The sequence below is a fragment of the Falco naumanni genome, chromosome 9, assembly GCF_017639655.2.
Source record: "Falco naumanni isolate bFalNau1 chromosome 9, bFalNau1.pat, whole genome shotgun sequence".
In the NCBI taxonomy this organism is placed as follows: domain Eukaryota; kingdom Metazoa; phylum Chordata; class Aves; order Falconiformes; family Falconidae; genus Falco; species Falco naumanni.
In genome coordinates, this window is record NC_054062.1 from 10,642,264 (window position 1) to 10,669,926 (window position 27,663).

Below are 27,663 nucleotides of genomic sequence, written 5' to 3' on the forward strand. Positions count from 1 at the left end.
CGGACATGGTGAACATTGTCCCTGGTACCCCACCTTGTTTCCCAGGGATTTGCTGGAAATACAAGGAAGGGGAAAAAAAACCCAACACCCAAAACCCCAAACCCCTGGGAGGACATGACTGTATGCTGGAGGTAAGAAACAGCCCCCAACTCCTCAGGGGAGCCAGGCACCAAGCCCCGGTCTCCTTCCCCCCACCAGCCTGCCAGACTCTGTACTTACAGCTTCAGAGTCAGCCGCATCCTCCACAGAGCGATGCCACACTCCCCGGCACTTCCCAAACCTGCTTTATGACGGCTGATATGCAGAGCCCCAGAGCTGACACTCATGAAAAAACGTTACTGAGCATTTACCTCCTCCCAGCTCCAGGGTTAGAAAGTCTCTGGTTTTGCTGAGCTATCGCCACTGGCTGCAGAAGAGGCGCGGGGCCTTCGGGAAGCCACAGCATTCCTGGGAAGCGCAGGCAGCAGGAGCGCTGCCAGGCCAGCGGCAGCGGGAATGACCGACACAAACACCGACCTGCAATAAAGCTCCCCCAGGTCTGAGTCTGGCCGAAGGACAGACAAGGCACTTCTGTTAGTGACTGTGGCAGTGAAAAAAAAATTAAATAAAAAAAGACTGATGCTATTGTACCCAGATTTGTATCAGTGGACTCCGGCCGATGCCAAGCATTTACCACCCTCACTTCCTGCTTGCCGCCCTCACTTTCCTGGAGGAAAACATGCATTTTAAATGTTTATTTAGAGCTGTATGAATTTCAACAAATAGTATTTAAATACAAATAAATATCAAAGTATGTTTCTGACGGGAACACCATCACATACCCGATTTGAATCTAGGTATTTTCTAAATTCCTAATAGAAAGAGAATTGATTGCTCTTCTAAATAACATGTACAGATCCAGAGGACTACAAACGTTAGACCACGCAAGAACAAAACACAGGCTGTTCACAAAGGAATGTAAACGGGTGTTACTGACATTTATAGAGGTACAAACTCCCTGTGATACTACTTTTCTCTTTACTCAGGTACCCATAAACTAGAAAGCAAACATTAATATCACAAGACCTACTTTTGAACAATTCAGGCTTTTAACAATCCATCCATCACAGACATGCACCGCTCCATTCCAGATGCTCGGTTTGGAAGCAGGAAGCATGCTCTGCTGTAGGAATACAAAACTTACTTTGCTACGCCAGTGAGCAACATCTGCATATACAGAAACCAGGGGCTCTTTAAAAATTATTTTCCTCCTCTTGTTTCAGACCACTGTTAATCAGCTTGGAGAAGCAACTCGAGAGTGATGAACGAGGCAAAGATTCAACACTGACAGGACTAGAGAGAGCAGACATTGGCAAAATCAGACCACTATCTCCTGGACCCGAGTGCACGTGTTCTCCAACATCCCCCTTCCACATGCAGTCACAGCACTGTGTGTACTAAGGAGAAAACTCTGCCAGAAAGTGGTGTTTGTTTTTCCCCCTCGGATTTCTATTTTGCAGATAACATTTAGGGAGAAAAACGTGCTGCAGATCAAATTGTTTAAACAAAATGCCATCCATCAGACTTGTAAATTAAGCACCTAGTGCAGGTAATCCCCAGTACACAGCAGAACCATTTTGCCACCAACGCTAGTGCCACTTTACACCAAGAGGCAACCAACCACCTTCACCACTTCATCAATCAGAAGCTCGACTGGTTGATGGGCAAATGCTCAGGTCATGTGCTTGACAGATGTCTTGGAGGCCGCAGTGTTATTCTCACGCTGTCACATCTGGTTTATGAAGAGCTGCCACTGAAAGGGATTACTGAACGCAGGCATTAGATAAGCCACTGCTGCGCTCTGAAGCTTAGGGTGTGCAAATACACCAGATCCTATATGGAGGCACACACCTACAGCCTAAGTGACACTGAAAACACCCATGGTGTGTCAATATTTTAAGGTTATTGCATCATAAAGTAATACCTTAAGTTTGTAATTTGAAATGCAAAATAAATTTGCTTTGGTGCATATAAAATGTTGCATGCACAGTTACTAAAAGTGTTGCAAAATCTATTTTAAATGAGTTTTATTGAAATGAAAAAGTCTTCCATGGTAACTACAGAATGTTAATCAAACCCAAGTGCTTCCCCTCCATTAAAAACACAAATCGGAATACTTTTTGTTCAAAAATACTTTAAAAAGTAATCAGTTAAATGGAGTATTTTTGGATGTGCTTTACTCCACACACTGGTTACTGTTTCTAATCTTGCTAATGAATGCACATTAACGAGAGGTTGTCTGCGTGTTCATCAGAGGCTTTGAAGGGAACAGACTTTTCTGAACAGCGTTCAGCTGTGAAGCTGCACTGGCAGCAGGGAGCATTCGGCAGACCACCTAAGGTGTTACAGAACACTGCGCCACGTACAGCATTGCTGTGCTCAGGTGGCAGTATCCTTCTCGCTCTACAAAGTACAAAAGCATTGGAGGACTCCAGGTATACAAAGCAGTGTTTCTTGCTACCATTATCCATTCATAAGCATCATCTTCTCGATTTCCAGGCAGCTCTAGAATAAGGAGTAGTCCTTTTCTTATCCGGAGGTTTGAAGTAAGAATAAACAGGTGCTGCTGGGTATTCCGCGTCTGGATTTTCTGCCATCATTTTCAGCTTGGCTTCAATGGCCTTTATTTTTGCACTGACACTGGAAAGAGGAAAAGCAAAAGAGAAATTAAGCTTGATCTTACCACAGAACTAGACTAGAACAGCAATCCCCAGAGATTTTGCTGACATGCAAATACTTAGTCACACAAGGAGGGGCTAGGCAGCCCCCATTGCTGCATTCACAAGCTACGTGAAGTTGGGAGGCAGGAATCTACTGCTCTAAGCCCACGCTGCTTCATTTCAATCCTCAGCATGGATTTGCTCCTCCAAGATGTATCGCAGCACCACAAAAAAACGGTCCTTGCACCTACTCAGCACTTTCTCGAGGACACAGAGCGAGACAAGCACACAACAAGGCTTCCTACTTCATGTAAAATGATGTCATTTAAAGAGGTCTGAGCATGTGCAGCAGAGCACAGCTCAGACAAGGCTGCTGGAAACAGCAGAGAAATGAAAGCCAGACTTCCTCCCAGCTACAAGACCGCTTGGGATGGGAAAACCCCAGCCTCTAATTAGGCCAGGAAGAAACATTATTTCAGCATTAGCAGGGTTTATCCCAAAGGGAGAAGCTATCCTAGGTTACACCCCAAATTCCTAGGGCTTTTGTTATTCACTGTCCTCCATTGGGTAGGACTGAGGAATGTTCCCTTCTCTGCTGGGGCTTCTTGCAGCATCAATCTTCACTGAAACAACTCCTTCACACCACTGACATAGGTAACACTCTGCAGGACCTGAGCCTCTCTGCTCGTTACTTCTTAGCGTGTTACTTCTGAGTTCCAAGCTCATTTTATCTGTAGGCAAATTAATTATTATCCCCAGTCTTGGTTACTTATAGGGTTCCACTAACAGAACACAGAGGAAAATCACATGCCCTTTCAACCAAACTGTGGATTAACAAAGCAGCGCTATGTGCTTTAGGTAAATGGAGGGGCTGGAGAATTCAACCAACATCCTACAGAGAAGGCCTACAATCCCTAACACTGGCAAAAAAAAAAATAGTTTTGTGTCAAGTACTACCTGTAATTTTGGTTTTAATCTTCTTCCGCTATGGTAGAAATTCTTGCTCATAAGCATTCTGCTTAATCACATTAGTACAGCACAAAACCTCTCACTGAAATTCATATGAAGAAGTACAAAGCATATTTTGGTGAAAGGAGCTGGAACATGAAGACATTCCCAATTCCTCTCTTCGCCTCTTTTCCTTCCTACTGCCCTTGTAGCTTCGCATCTCAAGTTTCCCACATCAAATGAGTTACTTTGCAGCATGCTGCCCTTCTGAAAACAGCTTTTCTGCCACATTAGATTTTTTAGGACAAACATAACGACAACAACTCTAGACCTTACTGAAATCAAACAAGTTAGTTCCCTGCCACTGCCAGTCTAGTCACCTCTCACCCACCCCATCTCCTACCTCAGGTTAGACTGGGGCGGCTCTGTGCTGGAAGATGGCTCCAGACTGATTGGAAGGATCTTCTCATTTTTATTGTGATCATATCTCTGCAAACAAAAGACCAAGGACTGCAGTCAGCAAGAATTATGAATAAAGAAGCATTTGCCCACAGATACACTTTAAAGTTGGATTAACATCACCTCTGATCTTATGAAGCTTTCGCTAGGAATGATTTTGGCAGCCAAACACTGAAGCAAATCCCAACCATAATATTTGTTTAGTACCAACACGGAACATAGACTCCAATATCAAACATTTATGTGCATCGTACTATGGATCCTTGAACCTAATCCTGTCTTACCACTTCTTGCTCCCCTCTATATAAGGTATGAAGCAAAGATGGTAAATTTTAAGGTAACTACTGTACTGTGCTGCTGTGCCCTTTCTACAGTCACCGTGCAGGCTCAGATTGTAACCCCAGCACATGGCTGCATGGAATCATGCAGTGCTGGAGAAAAAAAAAAAAAAAAAAAAAAGACCAGTTAGGAGCCACCTCCTTTCTGTAGACAGCAGCTTATGAGTCTGTCATCTTTGTGGGCAACAGGCCTCCTGAACTATTTGCAGTGTTCTGCTTCCTTATTTCGCTTGGCACAAAGTCAGGTTTGTTTTTCAGCAAAGCTGCTCAAACCAACAGTGTCTGGAAAGCCTTGGCCACTCATCTTAAAGTTACTTAGCATGGTGCTGGTATTGTCTAAAATAAACACTTGTTACAATAAGCCAAAGTTTTGCATTGTTAAATCTTTCCATTCAATTGGAAAATGCCACGCAAACTGATTATTTATGCATGTTCTTCGCCATACCCTGGCCAGCCAAGCTCTGAGCCACCCTGCTGAACTCCCAGCAGAGCAGACACTCACTCCTCTGGCTCAAACTCCTTTTATGGTCCCGATCATTCTTCAGGCATCCGGAAGCACGTGGCGTTCTAGTAGCTATAAGAGCTAAAGAAAATGGAGGCTGGATTTGCACAAGCTTGGATGTGCTGACAAGAGCCTGGAGCCCTTGAAGCCAATAATTAAAACAATATGGTCTCCTTTAACAAAGATAACCTGGTTTGGGCTTGGGGGGGGGTTTAGCATCCATAACAGATGCGCTACTATACTTGGTAAGAGAAAGGGTAGAAAGCTGCTTGTAGGATAACTGACACGTGCTAAAACGGCAAACTACCCAAAAGGAAAATAGCAACAAGCAGCTCCACCCCACCTCCCCCAAAATCCATTTATCTGCCAAGAAAGTTATTCAAAATAAACTGCTTTATCAAACACCAGATAGTAAATAACTGCAGGAGAAACAAGGCAAGAATTTTTAAAAAAGAAGGACATTCCAGAAGGTACTGCCTAAATTAATTTAAAAAACTTGTTATTGATTGTTTTGTTGCATAAAACGAGTATTTAGCTTATATGAGAAATATGTTGCTTTAAAGTCAGAAGTAATTAGAGCTGCTGCCGCGTAAGTGCTTTCAGAAGTGGAACAAAGTAACAAAGTCCTTGGTAATTGGGAATTTCCATGCATCTCCTATTCAAAAAGGGAGCAAAACCACAGAGGGAAGGATTCAAACTTTCAGCCAATCACTCACTAAGTTTGGGAAAAATTAAAACATGGACATTTATAGAAGCAATCTGCTCACACAGCTCTGATCAGAAACTCCCTTACAAGTGACATCAGGTTAAATGGCCTGTCCTTAACTCACAGCTAATCCGGCCCAGTTAGGTAGACAAGAGAAGTGGTAGATCGTCAATACCACTTCCATGAGGGTTACTTCCTAGAGTAGACTGAAATTCTCTTGCCAGGCTAAGGAGGCCTTGGCAAGATTCGTTCCTTTAACATTAGCATTTTTCAATTTTGCAAATTAAAAGCAATCCTTATTTACAACAAAAAGCTTACCTTGACTTGTGCATGTGCCCAGCGCACCACCAATTTCTTGGAAAGGGCCAGCTTCCCATTGAGACATTGGATCGCCTTTTCTGCTTCCTGCACAGGAAGACAGTTCAATAAACAAACCAAGCCTTTAGTCAAAACCGACTCAGATGTAAAAAGCCTTTTTTCTTTGTTAGTCTTGTGCAAGTACAGCTAACTGACAGCAAAGAAAGTTTATCCTATTGTTTCCCAGTCCAGGAATATCTTTGGAAGACTCCAACATCTGAGTAACCACACACTTTTATGAGCCTTATCAGTTTACTCTTTCACTTGCTTTGGGGTAGGAAATGGGGAAAATTATCAGGAGTTTTGAAAATACCAAAGAGAGGCCACTGGAACAGCATTCTGAGGGAGGTTTATGCTATGCGAGTTTCTCTAGAAAATACTGTGACTCATGACAGTGATCACATTGTTTTATTAACACCCATCTACACTTATTCCAGACCCTGCTCATGTGCACCGGGAACACTACCCACTTGGTCCTGTTCTAGGCTCAGCAGTGGAATCTCAGTTCTGGGACATTCCCATAAAACTTGATTCACAGCAGTTAAGACTTATGTTGCAATGCTGTTCCACCACCTTGCTATGAGTAATTTTCTAGAGCTAATGCACTGTGTCAGTGCTCTTCTGCCACCCTTACTGGCAACTGCACAGCAAAAAGATGAGGTCAGACAACCACAATTCACTGTTCTTCCTAACTTTTGAACAATTCTAGCAGAATCACGACAAAATAACTACAACTCCGATGTTGCAGGTGAGCATAACTTGCAATTTTGATTTGTAACAAGAGCTAAACCCCCAAACAGACAGCCAGGGGCAGTGTGCTCCAGGGTGCTGCAGATGCATCATGTTGTACATCTGACAGTATCACACAAGTTGGTGTTTGTGCATTCATGAAGCCAAAAGAAAAACTAGGAGGACTTCAAAGCGGTCCTGGATTTCAGGTGGTCTGGCAGGCTGATCCAAGCAAGGCTCTGCATTGATCACAGTATCTCCCGGTTCAACTCCATGAGCTCACTACCAAAGACCTGGTCCCTTCTGATTAGTATTAGAAAGCAGGATTCAGGAAAAGACAGCAGAGGAGAAAGGAAATCACTATTGCTACTTTCAGGAGCAGTCACAACGTGGAGCTGTAGGAGTCTGTGGGTTTGTGTAGACAAAGTATTTGATTTATCCCTTCCTGTTTCAGCTTTACATTAACATAAAAAGAGATGGGGGAAAGAAGCTAGTCATTTAAATCAGGATTTTAGATAAAAGCAACATACCTGTTTGGTTTCAAAGTTCACAAAACAGTAACCTCTCGGCTGCCCCTCCAGAGCACCAGACTTGTGAAAGAGAAAGTCAAATTGCTTTACTTTGCCAAACTTCTGAAGGAGTTTGAGTAGATGGTATCTGAAGGGGAAAGAAGACATTTATGACAATGACAACACACACACACACTTCACACTGTAACACAGGCAGTTCAGTTGTGTCATACATGATCCCAAATACCGGCAGAGGTGTACTCCCTGTACAGCAACGCTTCACCATCCATAGTTCCAAGCTGCGTTTTCAGTGACTGCTCTAAAACCCCCAAGGCACAAAGCTTCCCTCCCAGTGGTGCCAGCTGAAGGGCATGCAGAGCATCTCTTCACAGCTGGCTTTTGGACAGTTCTGCAATGGCTCCCTAGGGGTCTAGGAGGGCTTTGCCTCCCGCCTCTCTACATCACACCTGCTTTCAAGCACAAACATCACATTTCCGCCTCCCTCACCCTGATGCGACTGTCAGAATCTCCAAGCCCTGTATTCCTCCCCCTGCACAAGCAGTCCCAGCCCACAGTACCCCACATCACTCGGGATCCCCGCTATTCTTGCTGCCCTCCCTCTCTTCCCCGTGTCAAGCAGTACCAGTGCCCTGGTAAGGACATGGCCAGATCACACAGAAACGCAGCCGCTCTCCCACTCGCCTGGCAGAGCTGGGGAAGCAGGAAGGCAGAAGAATAAGCAGAACAAACTGCAGCCAGGAATTGACAGCAGGCCAGGCAAAAAAAGACACCAGACAGACCTCAGTATCATCCAGGCCAAATCTGCCAGCGCTTCTGGCTCAGACAGCTCTTCAGCGACATGCACATGCAAGTCAGACACTTATTTAGCCAATTATCTTCCTGCCATCCAGTGGGGAGTGTGCTGTTTCCAATAAAACTGGAGAAAGCCAGAGTAAATCTGTCTGCTTAGTATCTAGTATGCTGAGCAACTTAAAATAAGCAGCACATTTGTTGTACAGGCCACATCCAATCCTGAAAAGTTCTTTGCAGGTTTTTTTTTTGTTGTTGTTCCCTGGGACCGAAGTGTTTAACAACATTAGCTGACCTAGAAGGAAAATGACACTTGTTACTTTTTCACTGTCTGACCCCATCCCCAGCCTTTAAGAATTGTCTAAGGGTTTAATAAGGGAGTCTTAGCCAGGACTCATCTTCTCCTGATCAGCTGTACAGCGTTTGTCAGCAAGTCATCTAGTAGTCTAAGCCCAATCTTCAGCTTGCAAGATAACACTCAGTGCTCTTGAAAGCCTACCAGGATAACTCAAAATGGACATGGAGCACCAGGCACTGGATGAAACCCAGCATGTCCAGGCATGAATGGTCAGCAGTGGCCCAAGACAGCCAAACGCACCAGGCAACTCTAGGGACAGTCTAAATAGGAAGGGCAGACAACATTTTTTTCCTAATAAAGCCTGATAGGATGTTTGAAAAGGGCTTTAGCCCTTTGTTAAGCTTCAGGAGCCAGGCAAGAAAGTTCCAGGAATGTGAGTCATCTGACAGGATGGGTCACGGTGGATATTCAGGATATACATTTTTAAAGAGGTAAAGGTGCAGCAAGTGCACAGATGAGCAGCACAGAAGGGCCAAGTTATCTCCCAGGGGAACAAACACACTGTAATTGATTATGGTAGGCTTCCTACGTCCTTCAGAATATAGACCAAGCACATGGTCTTCCAAGAGGCCTATGAACCCTCAGTCTCTACTCAGAAGGCAGAGGAGACAGAAAAGCAAGAGTGTGTGGGGGGAAAAGTTTCACCACCACATCTCAAGCTACCAACAAGGAGTCACAGATGCACAAGTAAAACCACTAACTTTGGAGACATGTGATGTATATAAACCCCCACACTGAACTTTCAGAGCCTCCAAAATATGTAAACGCATCTCAGGTTTGTTTCTGTAAACATACTGCTACAAAAAGCACTTGCAATTTCAGCAGTAGGAAAATGAAGTCCTTACCACTAGAATGCTGTTCCCCTTTCGGCAATTACAGAGGCAGTGGAAGGGGAACAACGATTCTCATCGCATGCTGTTTAGCGACAACAAAACCCTGCAGCTGCCCAGTGAAAAGGAGTATTTTGTGTATTTTTTTCTGAGAACCTCTGCATTCAAATAATACTTAGCAGCAAAGTGGTAGTTGTTGCTTTGAAACAAATTTCATTAAGAGTCTAGTAACAACCTACAAAATCTATTTTATTTAGAATCTTTAGATCGTACATGATGCAAACACTGTTTTCCAGCCATGCATATGCAATTTTTACAACTGGAGGTCACCTACTCTCTCCATGGAACAGCTCGGAACTGAAGTCTTGTATAACTAAAAGTCTCAGGCTGCAATTATGAGTTGTTATTGTTAACATAGCGAGGGCATTAACGATAACTTGACAAGTAGTTCTCCAAGTCAAGAGAACTTCAGGACTGAAGGAAGATCCATTACGAAACGCCCAAAGCCTTAAAAAAAAAAAGTGAGAACTTGTAAAAAGCTTTACTATGGCAACAACTTGGGTTATCCAGAGCTTGGACGTTATTCACACAGATGTGGCCCCACTGTGCTGTGCAGATCACCGCAGCCAACCTCCATTTCCACTTCCTGTCATCTGATGTCAATGCGAGACAAACCAGCAGCTCCCCCATTTCCTTTTCCTCCACTCTTCCTCCTGGCACCCCAAGTGCTATTCAAACACAGGCAAGGCTTCCTCTGAACAATGCTGTCCCAAGGATACCGCAAAGGTACCGGGCCACATGCGAAACCTATTATTGCGAAGAATTTTGCCCCACTGGGAGTCAGCAGGGGTCTGTAACAACAACTTATGCACACATTGTTTTCGAGGTGAGACTCATCAAGATGGGATCCTAGACAAGCGGCAGAACAGCCAAGAAAGTTGAACACCCGCTATTTCATACCCATGGAAAATGAACGGTCATTCAAAGGCTACTGGAAACTAGATAATAAGTATGTGTTACTGTAGAGCTGGAAATGAAGTTTTTGCCTGTCCAAAATGCTCAAAAATCTCAAGAGACTTTACAAACAGGAATGGGCAGAAGAGGCAGTACTACTCCACTTACCACACGGGATATGCAACTAACTATGGGTTTTTCCAGCACAGGACGGGAGCACTGAGAGGCGATGTGAACAAAGGGTTGTGCTGCAGCACATCTCTTACTCCACTGTACAGCTGGGGACAAACACTGCACCAGGCAACGCTCACAGTGATGGCAAGGGGACCCCACAGCTTCCTTGCTCAGTGACAGCAAGCCCAGAATCAACCAGCTACTGCTCTCCTTGTGCATTGCCATGGCAGGCCCCACACCAGGGCACTTCCGATGCTGAATGATCCTGGAGACTGTCCCCTACACCATGAAGAGTTGCAAGGTCCTATGGTGCCAGCTCACCTTCTTCCAGCTGTTAAGAAAACACTCAGTAGACTCCTAATACTATCTTCTTCCACAGGCAGAACAATCCTCTAAGGATGCTGGACAAAAGAAGTCACCCAAACAAACGTTATTGGCAAAGGAGGAATGCCCACCAGAGGACCCACTATAACCCTGCACGTAGGGTACATCAGCATTCAAGGTCCTCTGAGACTCCTGTTTGAGTCACAGTTACTCGGTATGTTCAGTAACCTCCTACAAACCATCAACTTGCAGGCTGTAATTTGTGGGCAGCCCTACATTTATAAATTCCCATTACCGCAGCTTGTGCTCAAATGTGTATGTTACCTATTAACTCCCTAGCGCTTGATTGCAGCTATAGGTTGCTCTCTAAATGGAAGTCTTGGATTAATTCAAGACTTTCTGAACTCATTTCTGCTCGAGAAAGTCACAACCACTTATTAACCCTGCTAACAACTCAATCAACTTTACACAGTCTTAAACAAATCTAACCTAGAAATTGCAGAGGCAACTCTTTAAAAATCAGATAAAAGCAGCAAATGAAGAAACAGCTATGTAATTTTCAGGTATATGTTTTTAGTCACGTGATCAGTAATCTCAACAGGGATAACTCAGATGAGCAACTATGAGAAGAGATGTAAGTCCTCAGGATAAGAAAGTAAGGGTCAAGAAGCTTACAGACCTTACAGAGAACCGCACTCTTTCTCACTACGCTGACAATGTGTTAAAAGGAACTTCCTCTTCTTTTATTCACAAGGAAATGGAGATTACAATATGGTTTGCCAGAGAAAATAGCCATTTTAAAAGCAAAACCAAAAGCAAGGCACAAAATTATAAAGCCTGAAATAAGCAACTAGCAGCTGTCACTCATCACTGGGCAAACTTTAACCGTTTAGTAGCATGGAAGTGCTCTAGGTTTGATGACACTGGAGAACGAAGGCCCTCTAACCAGCCCCTTGCCCATAGCTGTGATGCTGCTCTGGACACAGTCCCCAGCAGCGAGGGCAGCCGTGCCCCACACCCAGGCTGAACTCATGCAGCTGCAATAAGTTATTCAAAAAGGAACAGCCTGCCCACGCAAGAAGCCAAGTGAAACCCACAGAACTCATTTCACCCAAGCTATGAAAACAGTAAATTTTGCCATATACAGCTATTACTTGTCCGGCCTAGATTCAGAGGAACAATCTGGCCTGAAAAGGTCTTTAAAAACGCCACTAATGATCACCCTGGGAAGTGAAGGATTTAAGGCATTTACTAACACCCACTATTCTTCCCCCCACACTAACCCAGGTTCCTGAATCTTTAAGGACCCAGCAAACAACACGCTCAAGAACTCCCGTATATAATTTTACGTGGTCAGTGAATGTGGACAAACCAGAGTAACATAGCTGTGGGATAAAAATGGTAATTAATGCAGAAACTACCCAAAGCTGAATGGCTGGAAAGCACAATGCATTAATGATTCCATTTAGAGGCTATTAGAAAACCGCTCTGTTAAGATGAACCACATTTAGAATAAAAACCTAGCACCTGCACACAAACAAAAAGAAGCAGGAAGAAAAAGTATTCCATGATGGACACATACAATAGTTAATCAAAAATGCTTGTTTCTTAGAAGTGTATAAACCCCAAAGTGTTTGGGTTTTTTGGTTTTGGTTGTTTTTTTTATACAACCTACTGATTTCTCAGCACAGTATCCAAATATCGGACAGCAAGTTGTACTTCCTTGACAACTCAGCTGTTCAAATCGCATGTTTGCTCAGAGGATAGTTATCCGCAGCCTGGAGAGGACACGGAGGGCGTACACACGCGTCTGATTCTTGCACTTACGCACCACAAGCGGCAGCCCCACCTCCCCGCCTCCTCACCACTCGCTAACTCGAGTCGTTCTCCCCCTTCAGCCTCCACCCCACTCCCGGCACCAGCACAGCCACAGAACCGGGCTCCTGACCACCCAGGAGGTCCTAAACCCGACGTTCCAACATCTCCCGAGCTCAGCCAACAGAGGCGCGTCCAAGCCCTGGCCTGCCAGCCGAGCGGCGGCTCGGAGGAGGCTGCAGGTGCCGGCTCGGGGCCCCGAGTCCCCGGGGCACCCCACATACACCCTTCAGGCCCCGTGCCGCCGGGCAGGCGCGGGGCTGCCCAGCGCTGCGGGGGGCGCTGCTGGGCGAACGGGCAAGACCTGGGGGGGCAGGGAGGGACGCTGCGGTGCGGAGGGCGGCGGGGCCGGGGGGCGGCTCGGCGGGAGGGAGGCGGCGGCCTCGAGGGCCGGGGCCCAGGGGAGGCGGGGCCGCCGGCGGGGGGGACCGGCAGGGCGGCGGGGCCACTCACTCGGTGATCTTGGGGTCGAGGTTGCCGATCCAGAGGCGGTGGCCGTCCTGCAGCGCGCCCTCGGAGAGGATGGAGGCGTTCTCCAGCGGCAGCGCCTGGCGCCCCGGCTCCATGGCTCCGCGGCGGGCGGCGGTGCGAGCGCAGCGGGGTGGCGGGCGGGCGGGTGGGGGGCGCGGGCCGGGCCCACACTCACCATGACACCGCGGGACCGCGCAGGCCGCGGCCGCTCCGTCCTGGCGCAGGCCTCGCCCCGCCCTCGGCGCCGTTTTGTGACGGCGCGGCGCGGCGTGATGACGTCGTCTGGAGCGCGCCGGGCTGCGCGGCGGTGAGCGAGGCGGCGGGTGCCCGCCTTCCCCTTCGCCGCCCCCGGCCCGGCCCGGCCCGGCGGGCGGGACAGCCCGGCCCTCCGCGGGGCCCCGGGGGGCGCGGGCGGGGCGGGACCTAGCCCCCGCGGAGCGGGAAGCGGGGGGGCGGGGCCAGCAGAGGGGCGGGGCCTAGTGCCAGGGCGGGGGGCGGAGCCTGTGGGCACGTGTGGCGGGGCCGGGACCCACGGGGGTCCCCACCGTCGGCCTCGGTGGGCAGCGACTTGGCGGCGGGGGGCTCCGGGAGTGGGGGGGCTCGGAGGGCTTACTCGGGAAGCAGGGGCTGGGGGGGCAGGAGCGGGGTGTTAGGGGGCTTGGGGAGCTGGGGTTTCAGAAGGCAGGGGTCAGGGAGTGGGGGGCTCCGGGGGCTGGGGGCACAGGGGAGCTCAGGGGCAGGGATTTCAGAGGGCCTGCTCAAGGGAGCAGGGTCTCGCGGAGCGGGTGGCTCTGGGGGCAGGGGCTCAGGAAGGGCGAGGCAGGGGGGCAGTTGTGCTGCCCCAGCACGGGGGCTCGGTACCCCCAGGGCTGTCCCGGGACTGGGGGAGCACAGGGCGAGGCTGGTGTCCCTCAGCAGCAGCTCCTGGCTCCCGCACCCCTGAGCCCTGCCTGGGGGGCACCGGGCCTGGGTCTGCGGTTCTGCCACCCTGAGCCCAGCCTAGTAGACCCAGGGGGGGCGGGGGGCTTCAGGGTCACACGCCTCATGGTGCAGAAATTAAAGATTCTGCTCAGCTGTCGCGCAAGCACCAGATATGAGTGGCTCCTGCTTAGCAGACGTGGCCTGTGCATCACCACGTGCCCCCCCGGGCAGGTGTGCCCAGGCTGCCCACGAAGGGGCCCACGTAGCTGCCTTGCTCTGTGGCCGCCCCGCACCCATCGAGGCCGCTGAGCAGCACGCCGGGCGGACACCTTTTTCTCTTTTCCAGGTGAGCTAGAGAAGAGCTGTAAACAATGGCTACGTCACTGAGATGCTTCCGTCACCTGCCCTCCCTGCTTTGTCGTTCCTCCTTCGCAGTGGCAAGGGCCCTGCCGCCGGCACCCGCAGGCTGCGGGCACGGTGTCCACCTGACGCTGCTGACCAGGCAGCTGGCTACCAAAAAAGGTGAAGGCAGCAGCCTTTTTCTAGCGTTTGCAACCCCTCAGCCTGCTGCCAGAATCTCTTTTCTTATCCCTTCTATCGGGTGTACTGTATTGGTGTAACGCGGGCAGCTCTGGAGGAGCGGGGTTGCCTGACAGTGTCGCTGTGTACAGGAAACCTCAGCCCTTCCCGTGGGAGAGGCACTGCATGGCACAGCCGCTGCCCTGGGCAGCACGTACCCATCGTCACAGGCCGGGCTGGAGTCACCGCACGCAGCGTGACCTACAGCTGTATTTTGGCTTATGTGCTCAAGTGCTGGGATATTTCCTCATTAAAAAATACAGTTACTTTGGTTTATCTTAAGACTTAATTCTGAATCTAACGGGGTTTTAATATCTCCTTTCTGCTTTCTAATGCAACAACCAAGTGCTGTCAGAAACAGAAACTAATTTTTTGTGTAATCTGCAGCTAAAGGTAAAGGGCAGAGTCAAACCAGAGTGAATATTAGTGCTGCCCTAGTTGAGGACATTATCAATTTGGAGGAAACCAATGAAGAGATGCAGGCAGTGGTAGAAGCTCTGAAAGAAGATTTCAGCAGAAACATCAGCGTTAGAACCTCAGCAGGTTGGTAACTTCATTGTATGATGCTCGGTTGCCCTTAAATAAGGATACCAACCCTAGTAATGCAGAGCTCTGTTTTTTTTCAAAATTTATTTCCTTTTTATTGAGTTATTCACTGGGCACCCAATTACTACAACCTCAATGTCCCCAGCTAAAGGCTTTCTTCACCCTGAGCTTGACCAGGAAGGATCCATTTTTGTTAATAGCTTCCTGGAAATAGCTTTTGTAAGTGGGAGATGTCAAAAGTGTCTAGCTGAACTGTTTGCAGATGTGATGAAGAAGCAGGTTGTCAGCTAATGGTGCAGTAGGGCAGGAAAAATCCAATTGCCATTAAATTAGCCTTTTGGAAATTGCCATCAGGCTGGTGTCTGGCATGTGCAAACTTTTTTTGCTGTGCATCCTTGTGGTTGGTGACCTTTACAAGCCTCATTCACTTAGTGAGTTTTGTGCTTTAAGAAGAAATGTGAATATATTTGACTAAGCTACAGTTACTATAACACTCTGAACGTACATATTTGTAAGTAGTATCAAGTTTCAGGGATAAAATTTAACATTAAACAATGACCAAATTTGAATCATTCACCACCCCAGCTCTGGCAGGGGCACTTCAGTCTTTAATGGAGTTGGAAAGCGAAGCTCAGTCTCTTAACTATTTATTTTAACCATAGGTATTTTTTTAAATTGCACTGATAAAGTACCTCTTGTCCCATGTGCCTTTTGGCCTGTTAACATTTTGCAGCAGAAACTAGAGAGCAGATTAAGAGTAGCTCAGGGAGAAACTGAATACTTTAAATTAGGCAGCGTACAACACCTCCTCTTGGGACTTGGGGGGGGGGGGAATGAGAGGTTTAAGAGAACACTGCTAAGTTAGACAATAGTCAATTTTTGTAGCAACGTTTTGATTTTTAGTTCTAAGAACCAAAAAATAACAATTTCCTTTTAATTCGTCACGATCTTGCTTAGTTTTCCTATTCTAGTAACAAAAACAAACAAGACTTATGTTTTCATGTTTTTGAGCTTTAAAGTAGCGTTGAAATATTTAGCTTGCAAATACTACAGGGGATGTGTGAACACAAACAGCACCTGAAGTCTGAATAGACATACTTTTTTTCTTTTGTAACATCTATATTTTGCATACCAGAAGGGAAGTGGGACAATCCATATGTGTTTTTTTCTTCAGCATCACTGTGAACTGCTGTATCATACTGAAACTTCCCTGTGTTTCGTTCTTTTGAGGGGCCCTTGATCACATAATTGTGGTGACAAAAGATGGGAAGTTTCCACTGAACCAGCTGGGGCAGATCTCACAGAAGTCACCGCAGCTCATTCTAGTGAACATGACCAGTTTTCCAGAGGTAAGGACACATTACCGAAGGCATTGCAAGGGGACATAATTACCACAGGAACAAACAGGTTGATGCTGAGCAAAGGAGCATTTAGACAAAATGAGTTAAACCTGGCAGGGCTGAGAGCTCTGGCTGGGCTGTGTGTTGCTTCGCGGCTGACACAAACCAGAAGCACGATTTTGCTGCTGACTGCACAGGCTGAGTGACTCTCCAGCCCTGCCTGGCACATGGAGCATCGCACGTGCACAGGGTCAGATGAGAGTTACGCGCTGCCCGTCAGGCTGCGATTGCTCTTAGGGTCATATCCGACAAACGCTACGGTATGAGAGGGTTGCTTTGGAGACTGGCTTCCCGTCAGTGGGGTCTGCAAGAGCTGGGTTGAAAAGCCGTGCTTGTCACAGACCAGATGCCTGGATTAACTGTGCCCTGCCAGGTCTCCCCATTTCCCGTGCTTTGACAGCACCCAGCAGTCTTGAGCACACACACGCTCTCTGGTTCACCTGAATTACACACGTGGAAGCGATGCAGCCTCTGCCCCGTTGCATTTATGTCATTTCAGTTCCTTATGAAGACGTGGCCATGCGCAGAACCAGACCTGTCGTTGGAATAGTGTGTATTTTTCCTGGGGACATCATCAAACTCCTCTAAAACTTGCTTGTCGCCAGGGCTAGCGACACCCCCTGAGAGCAGATGGAGGGAGCTGCTGCTGGAGCCTGCAAGTCCCTGCAGCCCCCCTGGTGGGGCTGAGCCGGGCCCCTGCCCAGTGCTGGCTCAAGGCACTGTTGAGCTCAGCCAGCTCCTCCCCGGCAGCCTGCGGGTCAGAACCCAAAGCCGGTGCTTTGACCTGTCTTCTGGGAGAGCTGAGTTTCCTTAATTTTCTGCGGGAGCCTCAGTTAGACAGGCCTGTAAGTGAGGTGGCGAATCTGAACCCCACCTCGGGATCAAGCACTGTGGGTGCCCCGCAGGGCTCCCGCCGGGCAGCTGCAACGGGAGCAGCCACGAGCGCAAGGTTGGCTGTTCATCCCGCTCCAGGTCTGGAGGTTTGCCAAAGCTTATCTCTATTTATTTTGCCAAGGCTTTCCCCAATTAATTAAGTCAGCAAAGTCTCAGAGGAGGTCAGCGTAAGGCACTTGATGCCTAAGTGTATCTTAAAGTGTATCCAGCGTGTTTAACGGCTTTGAAGGATAAAGGCCCCTCATAGCAAGTGCACTGAGGTCCCTCGGGGTGCCGGAGCTGAGAGGGCCAGGGGAGTCCCTCCGTGACTTAGCCCTTGTCCAAGTGGGAGCTCAGGCTGAGAAATGGGCATGTGAGAAATTAAATACCACGCTACGTAGCATTGCCTGCATTTGCCTTCTAAGCCAAAAGACCTTTTTTCATGTCAACTAGAGCCAGAACCATTTCTCTCAACACAGTTGTTTTATGCACTAACTCTCCCATGGATAGATTGAACTCTTCAAATCTATTACAGACACATTTACTTGGTGTTATTATTTACAGCATATAGTCAGTACTTCACAGCACTGAAAAGCAAATAAAAATGCCTGAAGAGTCTGGGAAAGAAAATAATCATAAAAAGGAATTGCAGGGCTAAATTCTGTTTGCCCAAGAGTTATATAGCTAAACAAGACTATGGTTTTTAAGCACAGCTATTTCTTTCATGGACTGCAAGAGGATGGGGGCAATATTGCCATATTTTCCCCTTCCTCCATCTCCTCCAATATGTGTGTTAAACAACACAGCTTTTACTGAGCATTTCCTTCCTACAGAGCAAGCACCGTCCATAGAATAACACATTTACATTCCTGACATGCTGAGATCATCTTGGTTACATTTTCCTCTGCCCTTGTTGTGTTCTAGAGGACAGCAGTTATGTCTTACAAAACACTAGCAGAGCATTCACTTCGCTCAGTGATGTCACGCGTCGGAGACCTAAACAAATATGCAGCGCTTTAGTTTGTGCCTCAGTTGACAAAAGCTGAACTTCATAAATACAGTCTGCTGCAGCAGCCTGGAGCTGAAGTTAATGATGGGAAGGAGTATCAGAAATAGCAACGCGCCTTGTAGGAAATGCCACGCGAGCACCGCAAGAATAGAGACTCGCTCGGTCTTGTTATTGTCAATGTCAAGAACGAAGGAACTTGGCAGAGCTCCGTGGGAGCTGCCAGCAAAACTCTGATTTAACCGTAAAGCCTGACACTCTGTAAAGGTACCCCAGCGCCCTGGGGGGGAGAAGAAGCCTTTCAATCCCTTTGCAGTTACCAGGCAAACCTGTGCACCCCACCTTTTAAGCAGAGCAGAGCGTCAGCCAGCAGTAGTGGAGTTTTGAGAAGTTAATCCGAAGTAATAAACTGTAAAATAAACATAGACCTGGGCACAGGCGCTATTTCTCAGCCAACTGCTACTGCCCTGATGTAATGTGGTTAGGTTGTAGCGCTGAAGCGGTTAAGTTAGTTAACATTTCTAAATTGGCACTGTGTGATTTCTAGTGGGAAACATTCAACTGGAATTTTTAAATGCTCAGAATCTTTCATCTCCTTTGCCACAGTCAGGCTATGCCTTGGGAATTTATTGCGGTTTCACTCTGCGTTGCCTCAAACCATTCAAATAGTTTCGAAGAAGCAAAACAGTTTTCTTTTGTTGTTGCTTCCTTTCCTCTGTCCCCCGTTCCCCCCCCTGTGCCCCCCTACCCCAATACTGAGCGCAGCCGTAGTTTCCCACTCAGTTTGATCAAAGCTCTCCGCACCAATGTAACTTCCTGATCTTACTGGTAACAGAAGTAAATGTTTCCATGTTCCATGGAGATGGATTGCCAACTATTGACAGAGTTCTGGCATATGGGAATGATTATTTCCTAATTCCCTTTACCTTTTGATCTGTTTTACAGAGTACAGCTGCAGCTACGAAGGCTATAAGGGATTGCGGCATGAACCTGAACCCAGAAGTGGATGGGACAATAATTCGGGTGCCAGTTCCTAAGTGAGTATTGATGGCTGCCTGAGTCCATCATCATGCAGGATAACACGATAGGTTGCAGTGAGTGCCCTTCAGGGGGTAAGCGTGCACGACTGCTGTGATGTCGTGATGCAGCTGCTTTCCAAATAGCTGTATTTCAGGTTCAGAAAAAATATCTGAGCCCCTAAAAGTGTCTGGTGGAACCTCTTCCAAGTGTCTGAGCTCTTAAGTCACCACATGAGCTGATGGTTGGTCTTACTGTTCTTTATCTTTCCCCTGGAGGGGAAGCTCAGTCCTAGCTGGCTGCAGCTCTTTGCAAGAGACAGCCAGAGGCTTTTGAAGCTGTATTGCCTTAATTCAGGGGCTGATTCTGTGCTGCCTGCTGTAAAGTCCTTGAATTACACCAGCGCAGAGCAGCAGTAACGCAGTAGTGAACCAGTAGTATTAGGAGTGAATAGCACCTTGCTGCAGAGAACACGAAAAGGAAACGATGAAAGAAAGAGGGAGGAAAATTGATAGCTTTGACTAAAAAATTCCTCTTCTCATGGAATACACATTGGGAACTGACAGCTGAGTTGAAATTTTGGTACAGGGCTGATAGGAAAGCAGGCTGCTCCTGGCTGAGGATTGAGCATCGCTTCCCTCACCTATCACAGCTGTGTTCCAACCCTTGGAGAAGGCAGGTGCCACTGCCTGAGTGCAGCAGTTTGGGTCAGGAGAACACTTCTGAAGCGATCCTGATGATCCCAGGTTATCGTGCTTTGGGCTGCAGCATGCTGGGGTCTCTGCCTGCAAACAGGATTCCTTTCAGATGAAACTAGAGAGGTACCCTCTGGGAGCACACAGAGCACTCCCCGGCTGCCTGAGACCAGGCTGCATCTCGCCTGGAGCAAGAGCTCCCAGTAGCTCCGCTTGTACTGTGCTGCACAGCTCGCCAGCATAGGCACAGGGCAGTGGCACTGCTCTGCCCGGGTGTAGGTGGTAAAATTCGCAAGGTCCTGTGGGTGCTGGAAACCTGCAGCGATGGAGCCATCTAAATACGCTGGGCAGACATGGATGTATGTGATCTCACGTCCTGGCGTGCTGTGAACAACTCCCTTCAAAGGGTAAAGGCTGCTCTGTGCGCTGCCTGTGCCCACAAACACCTTGCACGTGTGTTGCATTTTACAAGTAGGTGACTTCTCAGTAAAGATGAACCAAGTATTTCTTGTGCTTTAGATCTTCTTTAAAAATTCTATAGAATTTTATCCAGCATTTTGATCAGAGAAGTCTTAATTGCAGCTTTCCGTTGCTGTCGGTGAGAGAGAATGACATTATCATTCTATTTGCTGATTTTCTTTTCCCCGTGCTCCCTGCCCTTCCCCCATTCCTCAGGAGAGGAGGAGGGCACCATTATCTTCATAATTGCTGAGGCTCCCGGGTTGCTGCACAGTGGTTTGATTGTTAATGGGCACTTGGGTCACCCTTGAATATGAATTGCAGGGGAGGAAACTCCAAAACTGCATATCCCCATCTTTAAAAAAATACTGTTTTTTCAACAAATGTATATAGTCTGTCACTAGCTTTTGTGGTGCTGCAGAGCGACGACTCTCCTCTCCCCAGGGAGGATCTGCCCAGTGCGCTGCCTGGTTCCCAGCGGGGAAGGGTGGCAGCTCCTGGCCCCTTTCCCTGGCTGGTGGCAGCCTGGGGACCCCCGAGTTAAGGAGGTTTTTGGCCTGGGCGACGTGCCCTGCTGGTGTGCCCTGGCGGCTGCCCATGCTTCTGCTTGCTCACCCGCTCTTCGGTGACACAGCTGCATCTTTTAGAGTTTCATCCGCTTAGCAAAGACAAGCAGCCAGTTTCAACCTTTTAAAACCTAACACTAATGAGGATGGAAATAATCAAATTCTGCTAGAGGTCTCTCTTTAATATTAGATCCCTGAATTACCTTTTTTTTGATTTTCAAAGTTTTTCATTTTCCCAACTCTAAAGATATTTATGAGAGTATACGACAGACAGATGCAGGGAAACTGCCAAAAGTACGGCAGGTGTGCAGAATGAGCAAACGAAGCCAAAATGAAAAGACAATATTGTTTCTGCAGAAATTGGTTCTTTCATGAGAGGAGGCACAGTGAAAGTAAAATCAAACCTGAATTGTCCTTACCTGCTATTAAAGGCACTTTTTAGCCTTTAATCAGCTGGACACACATACGTCGTTTTGCCTTACGAAGCTCCAGCTGTGCTTCAGTGCTTGAGAGTGTTTCAACTGAGCATTTTAAAACAGAGTTTACTTTTCAGTATTTATTCTGTTAGTTTAGTTTTCGCATTGCAGCTCTAACAGGAAAAATACACTCGCTTCGTTCATGTTTACTTCTGCTGCCTGCTAGGATCCCCTCTGCTCCCTAAGGCATTCGCCTGTTTGTGTTGCCAGCACTGCATAGGCAATATTTATTTGTATAAAAAGTATTCTCTGAGGGTTTAAAAAGAAAAGAAAAAAAAAAAAAAGCCAGCCAGCCATGGGAACATTTGTATTGGTTGATCTCTTGGCCGAATTTGACCTGACCTTGTGTCTTTTATGGTATTGCCTCATTTTTAGATTCATCTTTTTTGGACCCATTGTGTTACACTGGATATTGTTTGTAAATTAGTAATATTTTTACACATGCTTTACTGAAAACCAGATGACTCATTTGAACATTTAATGACTCATTGTGAGCTTTTTTTTCCTTTGCCCTTTAAGAAATATGCAAAGATACCTACTATGGGAGAAAGGACTCAAAAAATCTTATTCGAAAAACCCCAGAGCTGTTTCTAAGCTGTGCTGCTCTGGATCGCTCATCGGCAGAAGTCTCTTACATGCTTTTTGTCGAGCAATATATGTTGCACCCTATGTTTATCTGCAATTATGCATGCAGAGTATTTAGTTAAGCCTGCTTTCCTTTAACGGAACCCTCTCGTTCACAGGAAATTCCTAGCATTTGAGATAGAGAAATTACTCTTACCCGCATAAATGTCTTGCGTTGGAGACGAGACATGACCTGCGTCGTGCTTGCTGTGGGTCTGCTCCCGCTGGATGCGGGGAGAGGAGCATCCAAGGGTTGCAGTGCTTAAACCGCTGGTCGCTGGGGGAAGCGGAAAAAAGGATGTTACCCCTGGGGCGCTGTGCATTTCTGAACACCCTGGCATGTCAGTTCGCCAAGCTGTGCCCTGACCCTGGCAGGGCAGGACTGTCCCCGGGGAACGGCAGGATCTGAGCCCGCTGCTCCTGGAGCTGCCGGGGACCGGCAGCGTTCCCCCCAGGGTGACGGGAGAGGACACTGTCCTGTTCCCTGCTTTTGGCACCCCTTCCCAGGGTTCACCTCACACTTTTTTTTTACTTTAAAGAGGGAGCAGGGGCAACGGTTACTAGACAGAAAAGAAAACATACCTAAGAAGAGCTTGAAAGTCCCAGATCTGGGGGCAGGATTAAACAACTGTCCTTAGAAACCATGGGCCTGGCTCGTGTTGATGGATTCCTTAACCAGAAACAGCATCTGCTTGAAAAAGTGTCCGTTTCTGGCACTGTTGGTAGCATTGCTGAGAATTTACACACAGTCTGGCTGGAACATAAAACCCGCTGAGAAACTCCACGGCGCTGCGCAGTGATAAAAAGAAATTGGTGTTAATAAAGACAGACAAGGAGGCATGAAAGCTGTGACCCCGTGCCAAGAAGCATAGGAAATCTGGCAGCGCTGCATAAACAAAAACATTTCCTTAAAGGCTCAGCAGCCCCGAGCAGGCGAGTGATACCCTCGGCACAATTCACAAAAGCCGAGCGGGAGGCAGAGCTGAGGCGAGCTCCGTCTGCCCCGCTGCGCGCCCGCTCGCCTCACCACCCAGCCGGAGATGGGAGAGATTTCCAGCTCCCTCCTCCAAGTGTAGCAGCCAGGATTGACTCCCTGCCCACCCCACCCCCCCACCCCCCCCAGAAAAAAAAAAAAAAGCTGCCTGAGAACCTGACCTCGGCCGGACCTCTGGTTTCGAGCGGGCTTTGCATGTGCTGCAGGACCTCTGGCTGGGGAGCTCGAACATGAGAAGCCCTAAAGGCAGCGATGTTGGGATGCAGAGGAAAACGCAAGTAACGCTGCTCGCTTCGAATCAGGCATGCGGTCCAGGCTGGAGCCTGCACTGACCAGAAGTCTCTTGCCACATGTGAAATTCCCTGGCCACCTCCCTCCAGCTGTCCCTGGGCAGGGAGCGGGCTGGGCTGGGGGTGCCCCAGTGAGGGCTGTGGGGGCATCGGGGATGCCGGGGCTGGGGTGCAGCTCTCTAGGTCTGTCAGCTTTTCTGGCAATCCCAAATTCCTGCAATTACTAATCTGTTCCGGGAAGCCTGCTCCCTCTTGCCCCATGATATAAAGATAACTGGTGAGACAGACATCGACCTGGCTGCCGAGGGAAGGAGTCAGCGCGTGTCACCTGCCAGGCTGAGCAGGAGCCTGGGAAGGGGCTGGGGGTCCCATCGCACCCCCACAGCCCCCCATGGCGCACGCCCGTGCAGGGGCAGGGCTCACACTGCCCTGGGAACCCTCACCCCAGGTTTCCTGAGCTCTGCAGGAAGAGTCCTGGCCTCTGTGTTTCAGTGACCCAGACTGTTGCAGCCAATTTCTAAATACTCCTGTGAAATGTTTGTTTTGCGATATCTTCTGCGAGCAGACAGGCGCTCTCCTGCTAGTGAGTCTCAGTGAGCGCACGGGGGTTTTTCATTCTCGAGGCAGTCTGGAAACTTCAATAGCCATGAAAATAATTAAAATATTACTGTTGAGTACTAGTAGTTGATGCTGACAGTGATCAGCTGTAGGTGCTGGAGCATTACCGGAGCTGAGGTGACACATCAGCCACTCCTGTGTCCAGGACACTCAGATGTCCAGGCTCCCTCATCACCTGCAGTTTTTAGTTTGGGATGGAAAGTTGAGGATTTTCTTGTGGCACCACCAGTAGTAACTGGCCCCGCACTGGGGGAGGGTGCAGCTGAAGTTCTCCCAGCCGAGTTACCTGTGGCTGGCCAGGTGTAGCATCACCCTCTTGCCAACCTGGGCATTCATGTCGTCTTGATGGAAAAGCCTGGTCATGATGAGCTGGAATGAAGTTGAGTGAAGCATAAACTCTGTAGCTTCCAGATACATAATTCAGGCTCTTCAGTTGCAGGGGGACAATACCAAATTTCAGGAAGGGATGGAGGTTTCCTCCTGGCTTTGCAGGATTATACTTTTCACCTCCATCTCTCGGGTCCAGAGCTGGATTTTCCCTCTTCCCTGCAGATGCTTTGGCAGCAGAAACAAAGTCTGAACGTTTCAGCATGGCTTTCAGGCACGGCAGTGACAACTACACAACAAGATTCATTCCAAGTCCCTCAGCTTAGGGCTGTGCTGGGAACTTTCCATTCCAGGGTCAAGACTTGCTTCGCTAGGCTGTGCTGCCCTGGCGATGCTGTGCAGAAGTGGCTCATTCGCTCAGGTGGACCAAAGTAGCATAAAAGCACACCCTGAGCTAAGTCCCTCTGCTCTTGTGACACAGGACCTCTACACAGAGCGAGCTGTACCTTAACACAGGTGGCTTTTGGGTGTCCCTGCACAGCCCAGCAGCTCTGTCTAGGCCAGTCAGAGAGGTACTGCAGCGGAGAGGATCGCTGCATTTACCCAGATTCCATCACAGAAAATAAATCTTACTGTGCTACACATGACACTTATTTTCCTTTTGTGGTTTTTCTCTCCCCTTGCTGCTAGGGTAACAAGAGAGCACAGGGAGAACTTGGCCAAGCTTGCCAAGCAATCCACCAACAAGTCCAAGGATGCCCTGAGAAAGGTGCGAAGCAAAAGCATCAACCAGGTAAAGAAGTTCAAGAACAAAGTGTCTGAGGATACCATCTGGCTGCTAGAAAAGCAGGTAATTATTTTTTTTCCCCTTCTGCCATATCACGATGTTTCACAACTCTGTGGTACGTTTGTCCCAGCCCTTGCTGACACATCTCCGGCGCTGAGAACCCGGCTGGGGAATGGGTGGTCCTGGGCTGAATGCTTGGAGTGGCAATTGCTGGTGTATTTGTTTTTTCTTTGTGAGATCTGGGGCTTCAATCTCAAAGCCAAATTTATTATATGAATCATTGTAAGCTGACACAGGAAAAAAAAAATGTTCCCCAAAAGCTTTTGTACTACGAGGGATTGTTGCACAAACCAGCTGAACTTGGGGAACAGAATGACTGACATCCATAGCTTTACATTTACATTTACACAGGGCCTGGCCACTGCAAAACAGCTGGTGCTAATGAGGATTGCTCCAGTTTGTTATTAATGAAAAGGCTAGCGAGATTATCTCTGTTAGGAGTTTTTGGCTCCGATTCAGGAAAATACTTAAGCACATGCCTAATTCCCTAAGAGCAGATGTCACTAAAGTCAATTACTTGGGCATAAACTCAGGCACAAGCCTTAGTGTTTTGCTGAATTGATGCCTCTGAAGGCAGGCCATTACTTTTTAGCTGTTTGTTTATTAACAGCTAAAGTTAGATACATTGCAAATGCTTCAGGACAGTTCCCTGTGTGCTCGCAAAAATAAACATTGATATACAGAGCATTTGTGCAAGCGGGAAAAATGGCCATGCTATTGTAACTGAATCCTGTTGGGAAGCAGTTCTCCCAGAGCAGACAGATGGTTTTCTGCATTTGTAGGGGTGGCGTCTCAAGTCTGATTTTCGCTTGTACCCAAATTGTTCAGCGTGGGGAAAGGTCCTTGTCATATACCTTGGCCTCAGGAGCCAGTGCATCTTAGTCAGTCCTGTAACACTAGTGCATAAACACACACACGCACTGATGTGCTCCAGCCTTTGTCTGCACTCGCTCAAGGTGTGTGCGCACCTTTGGTCCCATTCACATGCTTGCCATGACCATCCCTGCTATCAGGAGACCGCTCCCTGGGCAGGGCCGTAACAATCGCCATTTATTTCCTCATGCAAGATATAAACAGGTCTGTTACCTGATGTATGAATTCTTAGCGCGTGCTGAGGCTGCGCTCCTGCTGTTACCTTGTTCATTCTAATAGTGGAAAGGTTGCAGGAGGTGATGAGATAAGCCCTCTCCTCTCTGGTGCCGACACCAGCAGGTCTCTAACCCTGCCTTCCCCTGAAGTCGCTCTGTTAATAAAGGACCTGACAGAGTCACGTGTGAAGCTCAGCCAAGAGGTTGCACTGTGCGTCTCTTTGCGGAGCCTTTGCCCCATCCCTGGTCTTGCTGTATAGATGCGACACCAGCACAGAATCACTGAGGGCTGCGGGGAGCCGCCAGGAAGAGTCAGTTATTGCCCCAGCACCATTTTGGGTTTTATTCGGACTCCAGGCTTTGCTTCAGGAGATGATCCCATCACTCCTTTTCCTTTAAACTTTGGCATCACCCAGCATTTGACTTGGACTTGTACTGTGTTGCCACAGATCCAGCAAATGACAGACAGTGCTGCAGCGGAGATGGACAAGCTGCTGGCAGCAAAGACCAAGGAGCTGCTTGGATAAGCACTATCCCGATGGACACGCTCTCCCCTCAAGCAAGACCAGACTGCCATGCAACCTGATGGCTGTCCCTGCCTGGAATCAGTAGCCTCGGGGATGGGCAGGGGTGGCTCTGCCAGACCTCCAGAGCATCTCTGTGCTTTGGCTGCTCCCGTTCCCCACCTTGGATTGTACTGGAGGGAGGGGGAAACTCTTCTCACTTTTCTTCATGCAGGTGGCAACAGGACTGTATGAACTGAGATTAAAAGTAAAATGGCAGGAGATGGAGGAGCGGAGGCTGCTGGAAGGGCTCTCACACAGAAGCTGAGGAAGAACAACTGCCCTGCTGACCTTGCTGCTGCCGGGCTGCGAGGTGCTGGGATGCAGACAGGCTGGTGTGCAAGGGAAACCTGTGCTGTCTTGCTGTGAACCTTGGCATTGATTTTTGCTTAAAATAAAGTCAAAATGAGATGTGGAGGAGCGACCTTGGGACAGCCAGTTCCTGGTTGGTGTGATATTTTGGGTTTGTGCGTCCCAAAAGAAGCATTTGCCTGTTGCCATGGCCAGCAGAATTACCTGCAGCCTCACTGCCAGGAAGGCAAGAGAGAGCTCAGCACCAACTGGGGCAGGGTGGGCAGGGGAGATGGGCTTTGCGACTCCCTAGGCTTTGTGGGTGGAGAACCGAACACGGTGCAGTCGGCATGGCTGGTTTAGCCAGGAGCAGGACCAAAAGCCAGCACAGGAGCTTTCCACGGGCAGCACCTGCCCTCCCTGACCAGTTAACGAACACC

The 27,663-nt window shown here is 48.2% G+C and overlaps 2 protein-coding genes across 4 annotated transcripts; one reads left to right on the plus strand and one right to left on the minus strand.

Moving 5' to 3' along the window:
- Window positions 1–719: 719 nt before the first annotated feature.
- RBM18 (RNA binding motif protein 18) lies at window positions 720–13,138 on the minus strand. Its single transcript, XM_040606223.1, has 5 exons — window positions 13,026–13,138; window positions 7,269–7,395; window positions 5,971–6,057; window positions 4,051–4,136; window positions 720–2,679 (listed from the first exon to the last, which is right to left on the minus strand). The coding sequence occupies exons 1-5, from the start codon at window positions 13,136–13,138 to the stop codon at window positions 2,520–2,522; spliced, it is 573 nt and encodes a 190-aa protein (XP_040462157.1). The 3' UTR covers window positions 720–2,519.
- Window positions 13,058–27,349, plus strand: MRRF (mitochondrial ribosome recycling factor). 3 transcript variants are annotated; one of them, XM_040606222.1, is made up of 7 exons: window positions 13,058–13,157; window positions 14,311–14,486; window positions 14,931–15,086; window positions 16,320–16,438; window positions 19,314–19,405; window positions 25,125–25,284; window positions 26,819–27,349. In XM_040606222.1, the coding sequence occupies exons 2-7, from the start codon at window positions 14,336–14,338 to the stop codon at window positions 26,894–26,896; spliced, it is 756 nt and encodes a 251-aa protein (XP_040462156.1). In that variant the 5' UTR covers window positions 13,058–13,157; window positions 14,311–14,335; the 3' UTR covers window positions 26,897–27,349. The 3 variants fall into 3 exon arrangements, with proteins under 3 accessions (XP_040462156.1, XP_040462153.1, XP_040462154.1); XM_040606219.1 differs by lacking the exon at window positions 13,058–13,157 and adding an exon at window positions 13,245–13,350; XM_040606220.1 differs by lacking the exon at window positions 13,058–13,157 and adding an exon at window positions 13,534–13,599.
- The last annotated feature ends 314 nt before the right edge of the window (window positions 27,350–27,663 follow it).